We start from the raw sequence: 18702 nt of genomic DNA on the forward strand, positions 1-18702 counted from the left end.
GCACATAAAACCACATTAAAACCATCAGCAGAATAAATACTAAAAGCACTAAAAACAGTATTTAAAATGCCTGGGAAAATAAAAAGGTCTTCCCCTGGCACCATCTACACAGAGATGCTTTATGATGCAATTTTGTTTAAAGCCAAATATTCATGAATTCGAATTTGCTCCTACTGTGGCACACATCACCAGTAAAACAGTGCATCCATTAAAAAACAAACACTTTCACAGGGCAAACGACACCTGAAACTGCATTAGTTCAGGTTGGGTGGGTTGAGTCTCACGAGCAGAATGGAACAGCATTAACTGCGTAGGTGCAGTGCAGTGAATGAGCAGAGGCTTGCTCCCCGCCCCCCTCTCTGCTCCACACTTGGTAAAGTGCAATTGAAGGCCATGAGTTACTTCTGAGTAGACATGTTTAGCCAACTCCTCTCCTCATATCCACCTTTTCATAATGCAATGTTCCCTTCCCTTCCAAACTGCACTGAAGCCGCCATGACAGGAAAATCCATCACAAAACGAGTTTGCAAAAAAGCAGGTTTTACGGCATGAAAACCCACACTTGCTGCAGAGACGGGAGTATGTCATGTGCCATGATCATCCGTGAGATGCGGTAGAACTGGAGTAAATCCCCCGTGTAGATGGGGCCCTGGAGAGCGTTTCACAAATGGGGTGCCACCACTGAAAGGGCCTCTGTCTTGTAGCCACCCGCCTCACCTCATTTGGCAGGGGCACCTGGAGGAGGGCCTCAGATGATGATCTTAATGTAGATATATGCAACATTTCTCCAAGGCTGTACAACGTCCTAGGCTTGTCCAAAATATATGAGCACGTATCTCAGGAGGGATCAAATTATGTGCCTACCTGGTGCTTTTCCTCTTGCTCCAGTTCTAGCCTTCTCCAACCCCCACCTCCACCTGCCACTGCTCCCCCTGACACTATTTTTCTCCTTTCTTTCCCACTTTCCCCCAATGGAAAAATGAATTCACAATGACTAACACATAATGCAAGTAAATAAACCAGAGAGGGGAGTTTGTTCTTCTTATTTTGATGCTCTGACTTGGATTGATGCTCTGACTTGGATTCCTGCATTGAGCAGGGAGTTGGACTTGATGGCCTTGTAGGCCCCTTCCAACCCTACTATTCTATGATTCTATGATTCTATTTTCAGACCCAAAAAAAAGTATATAGAAGATACAATATAGGAAAACAGGGCAAATTAGAGCAGTGATACAGGTAACAAAGAATGGCTGAAGACTATTGGAAGCAAAGATGAAGAACAGAGACGTAAGAGATATTTGCAAGGTTTAATAGGTAAGCAGTTTCTGGGATTGGATCGGACCTGCTGTTAGGAGTATAATTCATATATTCATTAGTTGATAGGGTGGGTGTTTATGAAGGTGTTTCATGGCATCTGGGAAGTGGGCTACCAGATTTCTTTATAAAGACAGTAAAAATGCCTATCCTATTTCCAGAGTTAAGATGCAAAGACGCGGCATGCATAGCAAGGTTACTCTCATTACAAAGCACCTTCCATATGTTCTTCAAGGCATATCTCCATCTTCAGTGTAGGTGGAAGAAGTACATTTCCCTCCTATTGGTTGCCGAGCCCAGGATGTTTATGCATTGCCAATAATTGTTGTCACTTAATCTGTTTTAAAAGTGCATAATATATAGTCCGACGAATGACAGATGAGACATCTTGTATATGGAGTCATCCATTCTTGCTGACATTTCAGCTTGTCGCCAGAGTGACCTTGCCTGAGGCCCAAATGAGATATGAAACACAGTTGAGTGCATCTTCCCACTAAGGTTTTGTGATGGTTTTGTTTAATCAAAAGCAGCCCTGGAGGCTGTGAGTTTAAGCAGTGGGAAAAACGGGGAGGGGTGGTTAACCATTTTTCCATCTCCCCCGCTCCGACTCCTATTCCACCCATGAGGGGAAAAATATGGGTACATGTTGCTCTGCACAAAAGAATTTCCAGCTCAATGTCAGACATCAAGTTGTTTTAGTATAACTGATATCTTATTAAAAGCAATCGTGCATATAGACCCTCTAATGCAGGACACTGAGTTGAATACATAAAGATAACTCTTGTGTTTGAGTGAAGCATTGCAACTCTCCTTAAAAGTGCCACAGGAAACTCCGCGGGGTGGGGGGAAGATAAGGGGGCAAGAGTCCTCCTAAACAAGTAGGTTGCCCTCTACCCACTTCTCACCCCAACTGCTGGATCCCTCTGGTTACTTGAAGAAAAGCACTTTTCACATACAGTTATAGCTGAATCATAAACTGAAAGTTAATGTAAGTCTATCATCCTAAGCATGCTCACTTGAAAGTTAATTTCAGAGAAAATGTTTAGGGTGGGAACACTAATGTGGAATGTACCATTATTTCTCTTTCAGAAATCATAGAATCATAGGGTTGGAAGGGACCTACAAGACCATCCAGTCCAACCCCCTGCTCAATGCAGGAAGCCTGATTCCCAGGTCTCCCATCCAAGTACTAACCAGGGCTGACACTGCTTAGCTTCCGAGATCAGGCGCATCCAGCCCTTTGCTCATCTAACACATGAAACAAAATTTGGCTCCCTGCTTCTGAAACAGACTTCCCCCCTTCTATGCTCCCACCTAGTATTTTTCCTGGTACCGCCACTGAATGGTGCATATACATGATCTGCTTCATTCCAAGATCTGAAGTTGACAATAGGTAGTTCAGGTTGCAATTCTGCACACACTTTTTGGGAGTAACCACCGTTGAATTCCTATCTAGTAATGGTTGGGGAGGGGAATGGTCTTCAGTCACACAGTCTACCGCAGTTAAGACCAATGTTATACTATATGAGTGATAATTAAATGAAAGCCGCTATATATAATACTGGTGAAATATATTCAGTTAGCAGCAATGTGCCTGGAGATCAGCACAACCAATGTTTGGCTTGCAGTTTGGTAATTCAGAAACAAGTAATTGCAAGCAGAAGGCAATTAAACCACCTCAGAAAGAAATTCTTAGGTACCACTTGAGTACAAAGAGATACATGGAACTGAAGCCCACCCAGTTCATATGTTAACCTTTGTAGCATGATAGCTGCCCCAAAGTGAAAGCATATGGATGCCATTCTACAAATGAAGCCATTTTTACCAAGTGGTTTCCCAAGCAATTCTACCTATTTCAACCATGCCAGTCCTGTAGTGCTGAAATCCATTCTGTTCATTCAACAGAATTTAAGTTTGAGGTTTTGAGGAATCCATTCTGTTCACTTAACTCATTTAAGTTTGAGGTTTGATAAGACACACATAGAACACACAATTCTAACAAGTATGAATGACTTTAAGCCCCACTGGATCCCAAATGTTGCCTCACTGGCCTACAATTTCAAGTTGTCCAGTCGCCTCAGTGCTGTTTAAAACGTTGATCAGGATGAATGGTCCTGGATGTCACTCTCTAATCAGGTACTGTGCTCTGTGCTTTTCAGCTTCAGGTTCATATCTTGCATGGCTCAAAGCAAACTGTTCCGGCTCAAGCTACTGGCAGATAAGAAGAAGAATTACACTGCGTAGTTACCTCTTTAATGTGTAGAAAATCCTTAGCATCAAAAGAGATGGCAGTGCTTGGTACAGGAACATCTTCATCTAGTGCTCCACAGTAGCTCACATTAGTCTTCACAGCAAATGCTACAGGCTTTGACTGGGAACAGAAATACACTTCTGTTACACAGGAACAGGAATGGGCAGTAACCCGTCATGCAAAGCAGAGGGAAATAAGGAAAAGGGGGGCTACTTGGGTACCAGTGGCGCAGGTTCACAACACAGAGCCTCCAACCCTTCTTCTAAGTCAGGGGTGCAGAACCTCTTTCAGCCCATGGGCTGAATTCCATTTCGGAGAAGCCCGTGGGGGTCACATGCCAGTGCTGGGAGGAATCAAAGGCAAAAGGGGTGGGGCAAATTTAGCTCAAAGCTCGTACTGCCAGTAACTAAGCTGTAGGAGCGGCATTTCAACCTTTTAGAATGGGAAAAAGCTGCACAAAAGCTGGAAAACTACCAAATGATTGGTGGTCAAGGGAAAGGGGGTGTGGCCTTCTGGAGAACCCCAGGAGGGCTGGATTGAGATTGCCGGCCTGTGGTTCTGCACCCCTGTTCTAGGTGATGCTGGTTCAAGATCCACCCACCCTTCATAGCCAGAAATCCTGACACCAGCGATGAATTGATAAATTCCGCTGTGGGTCTTGTACAAAATTAGCACAATTTTAGCCTAGCCAGAAAAGTTGAGCTTGCTCGCTATTCCCCTAAATTACTTGTATTTCAGCAAGAGGGTAGAAAGCTCGCACATGGCCCTAATAAATACAGGATGTTTTGAAGGCTCCTGTGTCTTCCCTACTTCTTCTCTTAGGACTCATTTACACAGTTATGCATACTGTAACACTTGATCACTCAACACTTGATGACCATTGGATGTGTGAAACAACTCCACTGAAATGCATTGTGTTCTGACACAATGTCAGAAACCTGTGAATACCACCACTGCTCTCAGATGCTAACCTGTCTGAGAATGCCAAGCAACTTTGGTGTTACTTAAGTGAGTAGAAAATATCTGCCTTTTACCCCGATCCTATAGATGTTCATTATATACCTATGCATTCCACTGATTTTTAAATCAAGTCATTAGTTTCCAGGGAATATGTTGGATCCACAGATCCACGAGCTGAGTTCCACTCACAGAATGGGCTGCTCTTGGCTCTTGCAAACAGAAGGGACTGAAGGTGATTCCTCCACGCCCCTGATAAAAAATCTTCTCCAGGAGATTGGGAGACCTTCCAAACACAGGAGGAGACCTTCTGCTTATTGAACAGCATAGGAACTGGCACAGGAAGAGTGCAGTAGGAAGAGGGAATTGGTAAATATCTTCTCCCCTTCCATTTGTGGAAGACTCCACTGGATCAAAGGCCCTTCCATGAATGGAAGGACTCCTTCCATACACATAAGGGCTCCACTATGTTTAAGATCAGGGTGTGACCCAGATCAATGATTTACCTAATAACCTTCTCCCTTCTCCATCATACAAACCACAATGGAGGGCACCACTCAACCTAGTCTTTTCTTCACTCTAAAGTTTAGGAACAGTGACAGAAGGATCTCCCTCCCCCCCCCCCCGATAGCCACATATATTACTATTCTCTGTAAATTCACTGGGGTGTTTTCTTGAACAGATGTCATTAATGGCCAAGCCCCAATGAGCGGCACAGGATTCCACAAATCTACCATGTGCCATAGGCATGGTCTAAAGAGGGGGTGGGGAACCTGTGACCCTCCAGATGTTTTGCATTCACCACCAGTCTGAGGTTGTCTACATGTTATTTTTAGAAACAATAATAGCAGTTTCTCTTAGCTCTACCATACAAGCAACCCCCCCTTACTGCGGGGGGGACGGGACTGGTGGTCCTCCAGACTTCTGACCTATAATTCCCATCATCCCTGACTATTGGCCATGCTGGCTAGGGCTGATGGGAGTTGGAGTTCAATAACGTCTGGAGTGTGACAGGTTCACCACTTCTATTTTCAAACCTTGCACTAGGAAGCTCTTGCAACTTCTCTTTTCCTGTATCGCTTCATAAGCGACTATTGTGGATCAGTGGTCACTTACGATCCACCTAACACAACTTTGTGCTCTGATTAAAAAAGACTGTGCCTAGGACCTTCTACATGTGAAACATGAGCTCTCCCACAAACATGCCCCACCCCCCGCCTGTCCTGTCCTCTGCCCACATACAGGGCTTCCCTACTGCATGCGTGGCTATTTCGTGAAAAGTTTTATGGATATCTGAGTGAAAGAGATGGCTGTGTTCTCCATAGAGTGGGGAACCAGACCATCTGTGTTGCCTGGCACTACATCATAGTCCACTAGATAGTGCCAGCCTCCAACATTTGCAAAGCAGAAAGCTATATCAAGGGGTTTTTTTTCTATTACTTGAAACACGTGTTAACACCAGTTGATGGCAATAACTGCTAATATAATATGCCACACTGCAATGGGATTACTCTTAATGTATTTTATACTCTAGTATCGACATCCTACTAGTAAAAAATGTTACCTAAGAAGCATTCCACAAATTCTCTTTCCCTTCTATATCAACTCTCTCAGAATCCATACAAATTGGTGTTTATTCTTCCATGTTGCTCATGTTGAAAATAAAAATCTTTTCTATGATTCACTGTACTTACTAAGGGTAGAGACAGACTATTTACTTGAGCAGTGAGCCCCTCTGTGGACCCACAGTCAACCCTTGTTGGACAGCTACAAACTTCCAAATGTAACCAAGCGCAGCCGTGACTAGTTTTTCCTGTTTCTAGGAGAATCTGGCTATGCGCAGGATGCTACTCTTAAATGCCAGATCGGTTCAAAATGAGATCTCCCTTATCTATGATTTAATAGTGGATGAGGCAGTCGACCTGGCATGCATAAGTGAGACCTGGGTGGGCGAGCAAGGAGGAGTTAGTCTCTCCCAGCTGCGCCCACCAGGGTACCTGGTTCAGCAACAGGGTAGACTTGAGGGCCGCGAGGGACAGGGAGGGTTGCTGTGGTCTATAGGAATTCCATCTCCCTCTGCAGACTCCCTGACCATCTGACTACTGGTCTGGAGTGTTTGCACCTTGTGTTGGGTCAGATTACGGATTCTGTTGGTATGCCACCCACTCCACTGCTCAACAGTCTCCCTATCTGAGCGGACGGAGGTGGTCTTGGGTGTGAGGTCCCCAGACTGCTGGTTCTGGGGAGGTCAACATTCATGCTGAGGGCACCTTGCCTGGGGCGGCTCAGGACTTCATGGTCTCCATGGGACTAGGGATGTTGGAGAAATCCTCCACAGACGCCAATGAGCCCGGATTCTATTGAATCTGGCCCCCGAAGTCCGTGGAGGATGGGATCTCCTATCTCCTCCTCTATCGCGAAGTCCTCACTGGTGGACCCTGCCTGCCGCCGGCTCCGATGCCCCAGTGATACAGCTGCCATTGCCGTATCGCTGGCTGGACTGATGAACTGCGGATGCAAATGCGACCGACGTAGAGGACGCCATTTGCGTCCCTCTTCCTTCGCACGATAGGCTACGTAAAAATTTACGTAGCCTATCACGTCAAAGAGCAGGGGACGCAAATGCTGTCCGCTACACCAGCTGCCATTTGTGTCCGCAGTTCGTCAGTCCAGCCAATGATACGGCAATGGCGGCCATATTGCTGGGGCTTCGGAGCCCGCCAGCAGCTCTGAGGAATCGCCGCAGAGCTGAGCTGGCCGGCGAGGATTCCAGGGGGAAGAACAGATCGCCCCCCCCAGCGGATCCCCTGCGAACAGCAAGGTATGGGATTCATACATCCCAGCATGTCATCAGCCCAACACATGTAGCAGGGCATACTATAGACTTGTTTTTTCTCAACTGAACATGGAGATAATGGTCTAAAGGTGGGGACTTTGAGTCAGTCCCTTTGTTATGGTTGGATCATCGCCTGCTGAGGTTTAGACTTGGGACAGCTTTTCCCATCTACAAGGGTGGGGGGACCTATTCAGATGGTCCACCCCCAGAGGCTAATGGATCCAAATGGTTTCCAAAGGGATCTGGGGAGGTTTCCAGCTGATATGGCTGGCTCTCTTGTCGAAACCTTGGTTGATCTGTGGAATTGCCCTGATTGCTCCTTATTTTATTTTATTTTATTTTATTTTAGTGCTGATGGAGAAAAACTCTTCGTGGATGCAATCAGTGGTGTCCCTCTGGTCACATACATTCAGGGACAGTGAGGGCAGCAAAGAAACAACATCTTGCTGCCTCTACTGAAACGTCTCTGTGCTGCCCAGCAGTGCTTTTCAGGGTCATCTGGGGCTGGCCCTTAGGGACACTGTCAATCCATCTGACACCCACTGTAATAAATTTGTTAGGCCCTTCCATGATAAAATCTCCTGCATCTTCTCAGGCTTAAGACTCCAGTGTTACAGCAGGTGAATCAGATGAGGTATCCAGAGCACAGCCTTGTCCAGTTTTCTTGGATGAGTTTCAGTCGATACAGCTTGAGGATGTTGACAAAGTGCTTGGACAGGTTCATGTGACCAGTATTGGATCCTTGCCCCTCTAGGTTTATAAAAACTGGCAGGTGGGAACAGCTGGTTGAGCCAGGGAGCTGATTAATGCCTCCTTGCAAGAAGGAGTGGTTCCATGCCACCTAAAAGAGGCAGTGGTGAGACCACTCCTAAAGAAACCTTCCCTGGATCCACAAAATCTTAATAATTTTAAGCTGGTGGCAAATGTTCCTTTCCTGGGCAAGGTCCTTGAGGGGACGGTTGCCAACCAGCTCCAGACGCTCTTGGATGAGACTGATTATCTGGATCCATTTCAGTTGGGGTTTTGGCAGCCTTGATTGTATGATGACCAATGTCAGGAGAGAGACAAGGGGAGTGTGATCTTATTGATTCGCCTTGATCTCTTGGCAGCTTTTGACACCATTTATCATGGTATCCTTTCGGGAAGATTGTCAGAGTTGGGAGTAGGAGGTACTGCGTTGCAGCAGTCTTCCTCCTATTTGGATGGTCAGCTCTACATGGTGGTGCTTGCGGAATATTGCTTGTCCCCATGGATTCCCCAGTATGGGGTTCCGCAGGGGTCAGTTCTGTCCCCCATGCTATTCAACATCTACATGAAACTGCTGAGTGGGGTCATCCAGAGCTTTGGAGTGTGCTGTCCTCAGTATGCTGATGACACACAGCTCTATTTCTCCTTTTCATCTTCATCAGGTGAGGCTGTGAATGTGCTTGATCAGTATCTGGCTGCAACAATGGCCTGGATGAGGGGTAAAAAACTGAAACTCAATCCAGACAAGACCAAGATGCTGTTGGTGGGTGGTTCTTCTGACCGGATGGAGGGTGTTCAACCTGTTCTGGATGGGGTTGCACTCCCCCTGAAGGAGCAGTTTCGTAACCTGGGGGGTTCTCCTGGAGCCATCTTTGTCACTTGAAGCTCAAGTAGCCTCAGTGGCGTGGACTGCCTTCTACCAACTTTTGCTGGTGGCCCAGCTACGCCCCTATCTGGACAGGGATAACCTGGCTTCAGTCGTCAGTTGGTAACCTCCAAGTTAGATTACTGCAATGTGCTTTACATGGGGCTGCCCTTGAAGATGGTTCAAAAGCTGCAGTTTTTGCAAAATGCAGCAGCCAGATTGATAACAGGGACAAGACAGTCTGAACATATAACACCAATTCTGGTCTGCTTATTTGGGCTGCCTGTATGTTTCCGAGCTCAAATTCAAGGTGCTGGTTTTGACCTATAAAGCCTTACATGGCTTGGGACTGATGAAACCCAATGAAATGCCTCTCCTGGCATGAACCTATCTGTACACTACAGTCATCACCTAAGGGAGGCTTGGAAGGTGGCAATAAAGGAGATGGCCTTTTTGGTGGTGGCCCCCCAATTATAGAATGATCTTCCTGACAAGACCCAACTGGCACCAACATAGTTACCTTTTCGATGCCAGGTTAAGACCTTCTTCTCTTCTCAGGCATCTGGTAACACAAGATGTTTTAATCAGGTCCTGGATTGTTCTCATTGTTGTTTAAAATTGTTTTAGATATATGTGTCTCTCTCTGTGTGCTGTTTATATGTTTGTATATAATAGTTTTTTAATGTATTTTTAAGGTTTTAATCTTTGTAAGCTGTGCAGAGACCTTCAGCTATTGGGCGGCATACGTAGGAATGTAATAAATGAAATGAATGCACAGTCCTGATTGGCTTGCCTTTGTGATAAGTCATAAAGCCATCTCCCTGCCACCTTCCCATTTGGTTGTGCAGAGTGCTGATCGGACAGCCCTTGTGAGAATAAAAAAGCCACTGTGTTCTCTCCTCCACCAAAAACAATACTTCAAGTGATTTTTGTTCTTGATCTTTTCAATAGATTGTTTTTGTTCGTTTTTTTTAAAAAGAAAAAAATATGCCAAATACTCATTTAACTTTATCAACATGCTGGATGCCAGAAGACAAAATGTTGAAAAAAGCAAAATCCTGCCTAAGGCCTGGCAGGGAAAAATCTGTGCAGGAGTTTGAGCCAGTTACACATGCTTGCCTGGCAGCAGATTAACCCAGAGGAGGGCAGACTTCAGACTTGCAAGATCTACCTTGCTTTTTACTAGAACCCTGAGACCCAGCAACTGGAGCCTAGCGCAAAAGAAATACACAGAGAATGGAAGAATTCTGATCCCAGGAAATTGTTTATTCTACCAGAACTGAATGGAGCCCACACTCCTTGCATGCGGAATTCCACTCCGAGTTACTCTAAATTTTCTTCATTTCAGCAGCATAATTTAGGATGGTAGGGCAGGGGGAGTCAGAAGCCCTTGCGGATCTACTGCAAATCAGCCAAGAGATTCCACCAGTATTGCAGATCTAGGTTCTACCCAGTCCTGGATTAACAGGTACTGGGCCCTAGAGGGAGATACGCCTATCTTAGTCCAGAATCCAGTAGCTACAATTACACCCCTGCCAGACCGACCACGAAACCGGCAACTGTCTGGAATGCAGAGTGAGTTACATTTGGCCCCAACATTCACTGAAACCATTTCTGAATCTAGCAGTTCCCTTCCTAAGTTTGCTATTCTTGCTAACTTTCATCACCAAACAAGCTAACTATTAAATCACCCAGAGATTTAGTCACTGGAACTACAAAGGCAACAACATATTGGTCCCGGCTGATGTTCTTTTTAAAATTTAATTTAAAATACATTAAAGGAGAAAAAGGCAAAGTCTATAGGTGTGAGATATTTTTTGACAAACTGGTAGGGTGTTGTTTTTTTTTCAAATTTCTTAACACATTTTGGCATCTGGCATCTTCCTTAGGGGAAGAACACAGATGTTGGAAATATGAATTTGAAAAACAGCTTGTCAAAAATAAAATACAACCTTGCATCACTGCTTTTTCTTCATTTTTTTTACAGTGTGGTGTACTGTCCCTCTGGTTGCAGTTAATTTAAAATAAGCCCTTTCACTGGGGCAAGAATGATAATCAAATTGTAAAAACATGTTTCAGTAATTTTTCATTTGCATAATAATAATGTAATTTCCCCCATGTTTCTCAGTAAATGCCAAGAACTCTCTGTAAAGGGGTAACTACTTGTGTTGGATTTTTGCAAAATTGACTGTGGGGATGGAGCAAAACCATCCTCCAAAGACTGGATTGATCTGTGGGGAGGGGGCAAATTCTAAGAATTTTGGGCAGGGATGTGTGTCTTATCTTCAAATGAAAGGTAGCTATGAGGTTTTGTCTTTTTTCCCTTATTTACATTAAAAAAAAAAAGTCTTGCCACTGCTTCTCACAGCCCAACCACATTCCTGGGACTGAATGCTCCGGGTCATGATGCTATATCATGAGGCAGTGTCATTTGCAGCGGCATTCTTGGGAACAAAAGACGGCTTCCACTACTGGGCACAAGTGTGTTTGTAAATACAGCTTTCCTAAATACAAGGAAACCTCTGGCTAAATTAAACTAGTAATTACCAGTTCGGTGTTCAAACCCAGTTTCCCCCAGGAAGCTGCCAAACCTGCAGTTGGATACTCCACCCCATTTGCATCTCCTTTCTAAGGGGGGGGGGGAGAGAGAGAGAAAGAGAGAGAAAGGGGAGAGGGAGAGGGAGAGGGAGAGGGACACCTTTGCTCTTTCCAGCTGAATAGCTGCTTGCTGTTCTCTTTCCTGGCGGATTGCTTCCCTGTCCTCTTCCAGAGAGACATCAGAATCTGATGGTCTACTTGTGTACGAATCTGCTGATCCCTAAAAAGAAAAGGATATTATTAACAAAAATGATGGACAGAGTACAGAAAGAAGCCAAATATGCAGAAAAATTACCCAAGGCCACGGATTTATTTTTAACCACATTTCATCTATATGTTTTATTCATTATTTCAACCAAGAGGTATGTGCAGATCCCTCTCCATCACCCCCACCCTCAATAGAGTAGCCTTTTAGGGTTGTTTTCCTTCTCTGTTTTTATTTTACAGAAACAAACAAATTCAACCACGGAAAATATCTTTTTTTCAGAAAATGCAGATCTTGTTGATTACCCCTTATATGTATGCATCATAAAGTTAACAGCATTGGATACAGCATGGCAACCTATTACAAGATTGAAGTCTCATCAGAATAGATCTTATCCCACTATCAAAAGGTTACATAGTGTCAGATTTAATCAGGGCATAACATAGCTCAGTAAAATTCACTCAGCAGATCATATTATTTGCATACACATTTTTCACATGCTGCACAATCCTACGCATGTTTACTCAATGGGGCTTCCTCCCTGGTAAGTGTGTTTAGAATTGTATTCTTAGACGTGAACAGTAATGGCAGTCAGAATCTTGGCTTTGTTCACATTTGGGTACTAAGTATTTCAGTCTGCAAAAGAAGAATATGTGTACTTGTTTTCCTTCCCCCACCAGGATGCCTGGCAAAACAGACCGCTCCCCGTCCCCCGTCCCTCTATGCATTGGATTTAAGTTGGGATACTGAGGCTAGTTTTATGAATAGCTTAATTCTCCAAAATGAAGGTTTAAGAATAAAAGCTCCCTTTCTAACCAAGTGAGTGTAGCTATTGAGCAAAACCAGGACACGATCCTATTTATAAGGAATCCCATGCAAAGCTAATTTGTGTAAGAAAGAGGGCATGGCTGTTCAGACACAGAGATAGAGGGAGATTTCTGTAAAAACAACGGACGCACCTCTGAGATTGTGTTTTATGTTTTTGTTGTTTTAGTTATTTTTTAAATGTGTTGTCATCAGCGTACATGTCCTATAAGGTGTACTTACTATTTAGTTTGCACATGTTTGTGCATTATAGAGGAAACTGTGTAAGAAAAATAAACACACACATTGCACAAAATATACCTGGTAAAAGTGAGGAGTAGATAGAGTAGGTAGAGGACCATCTGCAGTGCCTGAAACCACATCCCATTTTAGCTTGCAAGTTCTCTAGGGCTGGGACGTGATCTCTTGTCCTCTTTACACAGGCAGCTTCCAAGTCGGGCCGTTGATCCGTCTAGCTCAGTTCTGTCTGCACTGACTGGCAGTGGTTCTCTGTGGTTTTGGGCAGGAGTCTTTCCCAGTCCCTGGAGATGCCCATCTAGAATTGGTGCATTATTTTAACTGGCAAAAATTACAGTGGGGATGTTTAGAAGCAAATGGGATAGAGAACTGTTTAAGTCTGGCCTGATCACCTTGCATAGGATGGCGCTTTAGTTGTTGCTGTCAGGCCTTTTAATTGACCTGCTCATATGGCATTTTCAGCCTAATCATGTGTTACTATGTACCAAAATTAGTGCATATTGAACATGAATATGATCATCTGTAAAATCTTCACAGTATCACTCCCCATCCAATTCTACTGGTGAGATGGGTTGTTTCTCACCTTGCATCGCTAGTTTACCCTTTTACTTGAAGTCTATGCTGCTAATGCCTTTCATGTTTAGAATGGCAGCATTATTATCTTATAATACATACGGTATTGCTGTCTATCAAAATCTACAATTGTATTACCCAGTAACTGCCAATGCCAAAGAGTCATTATATTTTTATAGCAAATTTTAGACGTGAACATGGACAGAAAAAAACAAAGTGGAAAATACACAAGTAAAAACAGAGAGAGAGAGAGAGAAGGAAGATAAATGATTCAAAGGAGTCTATTTTAAAGAAGTCCATTTAAAGCCACTCTTCTTGTTGCTGTGATAAGCAGTGGTTAGATGTTTATTCTACAGTGAAATAACCCAAGTGCTTTTTAAAGCATGAAGCTGTCTAACTGGGCCCTCTGAAGCTGTGCAAACCAGAGAAGCTAAAAAAAACAGTCAACAGCAGTAAACAGAATGCCCCACAGCCAAATCCGCTTTCAAGTCCCTTTTAAGCTGGGCTGAAAAGGAACTTCACTGCGTCCCAAAAACATTATAGGCTTTGGACATGGGATTGTACAATTCAGAGACATTTGCTCACCCATCCCTTGAGCTGATGGCATACCGTGATGCCTCTGCAGCATGGCTTGGTCAAATTTTCCAGGCTTGCATTTAGCCCTGTTGTGGTCAGCGGCTTACCTGGACTTTCAAGGACCACACTAACATGGTCTGCACTTGCAAGATGGAGTATTCAGGACGGAGTATTGAATCACCACGATGGTTCATCTCAGACATTTGAGTTACCCAGAACAGAATTTCCAACCCTCTGATATAGGTGATAAACAATGTATGCTAAACCACATTCCTCTGTACTTCCCCCCTCCTGTATTTGCTATTCATCATTGCAGTTTCTCATATAAAGCAATAATGTGTTATTTTTCACCTTCACACCAAGCAAAAGCCTTTCATAAGTGCCCTTGCCTTGTATTCTTGCCCTAATCTTATTATGGCCACTAACTTAAAATGGAGTCTCTTTGGCCAAAGCTGAATGTCCATTACAGCTGTGACAGCCCACATTAGATTTCTTTTAACAGCTTTGTTACATTGAATTGGTTGTTGTAATTGTTTCAGAACGTGGCATGCCAACACCAGTTTCAACACATTAAAACTGATCGAGGTGGGGGGCAGGAAATAGGTGGAGTTGAGTTCAGTATATTCTGCGGTTGCATGGACTGGGAACTGCTGAGTAGTGCTCCAGTGTCATTATCAGAAGCTCTGGAAGGAATCCAATTTAAAATGTACATCAGTGGGTTCAAGCACAAACAGATTAAAATAATTTACTTAGCTCTGATAAGGTGTGGGATCAATATTGGTTGAATTTCAGAAGAACTTCAAAGGCAGACTCCAGTGTGAAACTGCTGAATTACAGCTTAGAGTAGTTCAATACTATCACCTCTGGCTTGAATCAATGGCTTCCTATCCTGCTATAGGTGTTAAATAATTTAGCAATGCTATGATGGTTGTTTTATAATCAGTTACAGCTGCTGTGAATGGTTATTATGCTTATTTTGCATACGTTTAAGCTTAATGGAATTGACACAGACTATTTTTTGCATTTCATTTTGCATATCACTGTTTCACGTTTCTATTTCCTTCAGACATCTGTGTATATATCAATGATTTTAAGAAGTGATGGTTTAAGACCAGAGTTAAGGCTATTTCATGTTGGCTCAAGCTCCACAAAGCCAGGAAATTGGAAGCCTTAAGACACGTGCCCTATGATCAGTAATGATGTTGTGCAATGTCAGAAATTGTGCTTGCTTACAACTTGCCCTCTATGTACCCACACTTTTCCTGGATCTTTCAGTCCCAAATCCAGATGGGGAGGATGGAGTGCCTGGGACCAGCAAATCTGCCCCACATTGTCCTGGTCCTGTATTGCCTTATGAAACATCTGAGCTTTGCTGTATTGCTAGAGGAATCCACCTGTGAGCTGACCCATGCCTATTGGCTGCTTATATGCAATAAAGACATTGCACAATTGCTTATAAGCAATTATATGACATTGCACAACATCATCACTGATCGCAGGGCACGTGTCTTAAGGCATCAGCCTAAGCTTCCAGTTTCCTGGCTCCAACATGAAATAGTCTTAACTCTGGTCTTAAACTGGGAGGTTTTTTGATAATGAATTCCCCTGGTTTTTAAAAAGGAAATTTATTATTACAGTGTTCTAAAACACACACACACACACACACACCAGAAACAAGTCATTAACTGAATAGATATGTAAAAACAAATAGATATATTCCTATATGTTCAGAAAGGCTTATTTCTGAGTAAGCCTGGATAGGATTCCAACACACTCTTTCCCTTTCCCCCTCTATCCCCCCTTCATCAGTGATCAGTGACAGTGGGCAGAATCCAATGGAGGACTTATGTCTCCACCAATTCCCAGAGGAAGCCCAAAAATGAATGGAAACAATTTGCTATTGGGGCAGGTTATGAGAGTTCCACTGACCTGCTCCATTCCAGAAATGAGTGTTTTCACTCATACCCGGTTGCCCTGGAAGCACTAAATCTTCCTTCCACAAGCAGGGGATCCCGCTTGTGGATGAGAATTGGTGTGGTGTAAGGGAATCGGAGGAGACGTAAGCACCTCGTCGGATTCTGCCCAGTGATTCCCTTCAGGCCTTCAAAATTACCTCACTCTTATCTCTGTTGCAGTTCCCTGCTACCCCTCCCTCACCTTCTGAATGCTGACAAGAATAATGGAATTCAAAACTGAATCAGATTGGTTTGCAATTTTGCACAATTCTAGACCACATCAGGTAGAATATGGATGCCATGTTTCAAGTAATTAGCTCTACAGGTGTCATTTTATAAGCAGCAGAATTGTGAGGCTTATAATGGTGGAACCTTTTTTTCCCTTTTTTTTTGCGACTCACTCCTGCGCCCCTTTAATACCTGCCAATGGAGGATAACACTTCATTCATCTGATGAAGTGGAGTCCAGTCCATGAAAGCTTATGCCATAATTAATCTATGAGTCTTTAAAGCAGAGTTGGAAAAAGTGCAGAAAAGGGCAACTAACATTATCAAGGGGCTGGAGTAACTCTCCTATGAGGAAAAATGACAATGTCTGGGACTTGGGGAAAAGGGTGTGTAAGAAGAGACATGATAGAGGTGTACAAAACTACGCATGGTGTGGAGAAAGTGAATAGGGAGACATTTTGTCCCCTTTCTCATAATACTAGAACCCAGGGTCATTTCATGAAGCTGATTGGTGGGAGATTCAGGACAGATAAAAGGAAGGACTTCTTCACACAGCACATAGTCAAACTATGGCATTCGCTACCACAAGATGTAATGATGGACAGCAATTTGGATGGCTTTAAAAGAGGGTTAGACAAATTCATGGAAGATAAGGCTACTCGTCCTGATGGATGTATGCTACCTCCAGTATCAGTTGCTGAAGAACATGGGTGAGAGGGTGCTGTTGCACTGATATCCTTCTTGTGGGTTTCCTGTGGGCAGCTGATTGGCTACTATGTGAACAGAATGCTGGATTAGATGGACTCCTTATGTTCTTAAAGGGCTACAAGATTCTTCATTGTTTTTGCTGTAACAGACTAACAAGGCTACCCCTCTGAAAATTGATGGAACTGTTAGCTACTCCCATAAAACCAAAATAATACCAATCATCTGTACCTATTACTCTGGAAATGACTGCACTGTAGGCAATAATCCTGCGGCCAAAGAAAGTTGAAGTTCTTCACTTTTTCACCTACACAGGTTGCATTCACATGCATTCTAAAGAGAACCAACCACGTAGAATTGCCAAGTTTAATTTCAACATTCTCTGAAGCTGCCATGTCCCCAGGCTCAGAGGACTCAGAGTCCAATGAGCCACTGGTTGCTGCTCTTCAGGGAGAACCTTGGGCACCACCTCATATATCATCCGTACTTCAGGACACAGCCCTCCCCTCAACCTCAGATTCTATGGATGACTCCCCCACAGATTCTCCTGTTCCTTGGCCACGCAGAAGCATAAGGCTACAGAAATAACTGTGGGTCCTTTAAGGGCTACACCTAGCATCCATCAGGGTAGGAGTTTCTGAAAGTTCTTGGCCTGCCAGCTGTCTTAAGGGCTCAGTTGCTTACAGTCCCTTGCTGCGACAACAGCTTTACCTGTAAGGAAATATGCCAATCGGTATCCCTTCAGTATGCTGTGTGGAATCAGGCCTCACACACAGGGACACTGAAGGGGCCACATAACACATTACACTTTTAGCAAGTACATGATACAGACCCAGACTATGTTCCCACAAAAAGTGTAATGTCTGAATGGACTGCCTGTCTTGTTAAACCTCAATAAAAAGATATAGATTTCACATAAAAAGGTATAGCCACATGACTGCAATTTCTTGTTCTTCTATTACATGTATCATACTCATTGTCTGAACTAAGGTAAGAGCATTGTGCTGTAAAATAAACATGCTCCAGACAAAGGCTTTCAAGGGATAGAATAGAAGTCTGTGCATAACTAACAGAGCTCTGAAATTTTGAATATAGGGCTGAATGGGCTCCAAAGATAACAGCTGATTATCTTAAATCATAAAGCACTCTGAAGATGTAAGGGCCTATAAAAATGCCAGGGATTATTGCTACTATTTTACAGGCTACCTACAGTCAATGGCAGGCAAAAGAAAAATTATGACCTAGAGATAATAAATCAAAGGGCATAATAAACACATACAATATATAGTGCAAGAATGCTGGCTTTGTTCCTAGCTACTGTTACACTATGTACACAATAATGCATCAGAAGCATATAGGAAGATCCCTAAGACCACCGTTACCTCCAGGGTCTGCCCTAACCACTCCTAATGCAGAGATTCTAACTCATAAGAGAAGGGTATAGAGCTGCATGTCTAGTTATGGGTCAAATTATTTTGTCTTTTTGATTCAGCCTTTTTCTTAGAGCAAGAGAACCTACGAAACATTACTACAGCATCGTCTCCTTCTGTCTCCTTTTTCTCACAGACATTACAAAATTGCTAAAGGCACTTTGTTTCTTCCCTTTCCAAGAATAGGCAAGTCACTCCAATCACAGTGCATAAAAAAGTCTATAAGCTGCTGAAAGGTAAATCCAAGGCTTTCAATTAAAAACAAAAAACAAAACCACCAACAGTCCAGGGAGTTAAAGCAGCTGCTTTCTGGAATAACTTGCCTTTATGATCCTTGAGATATTTTATTTGTTAAAGGAAGAGTTCCATCTTTGAAAAGCTACATGCCAATACTTCCTCAT

The 18702-nt window shown here is 43.5% G+C and overlaps 1 protein-coding gene across 1 annotated transcript in view; it reads right to left on the reverse strand.

The window, feature by feature from the left end:
• Positions 1–18702, reverse strand: part of CACNB4 (calcium voltage-gated channel auxiliary subunit beta 4) — a 142378-nt gene that overhangs the window by 64020 nt on the left and 59656 nt on the right. The window contains exons 3-4 of the mRNA XM_084810959.1: positions 11669–11788; positions 3563–3685 (exon numbers count right to left, since the gene is read on the reverse strand). Coding sequence (XP_084667085.1) covers positions 3563–3685; positions 11669–11788 — 243 coding nt within the window. The remainder of the gene's footprint in view (positions 1–3562; positions 3686–11668; positions 11789–18702) is intronic.

Source organism: Heloderma suspectum, chromosome 1 (assembly GCF_057233095.1).
Source record: "Heloderma suspectum isolate Gila_16-S chromosome 1, 16-S_ref, whole genome shotgun sequence".
Lineage (NCBI taxonomy): Eukaryota > Metazoa > Chordata > Lepidosauria > Squamata > Helodermatidae > Heloderma > Heloderma suspectum.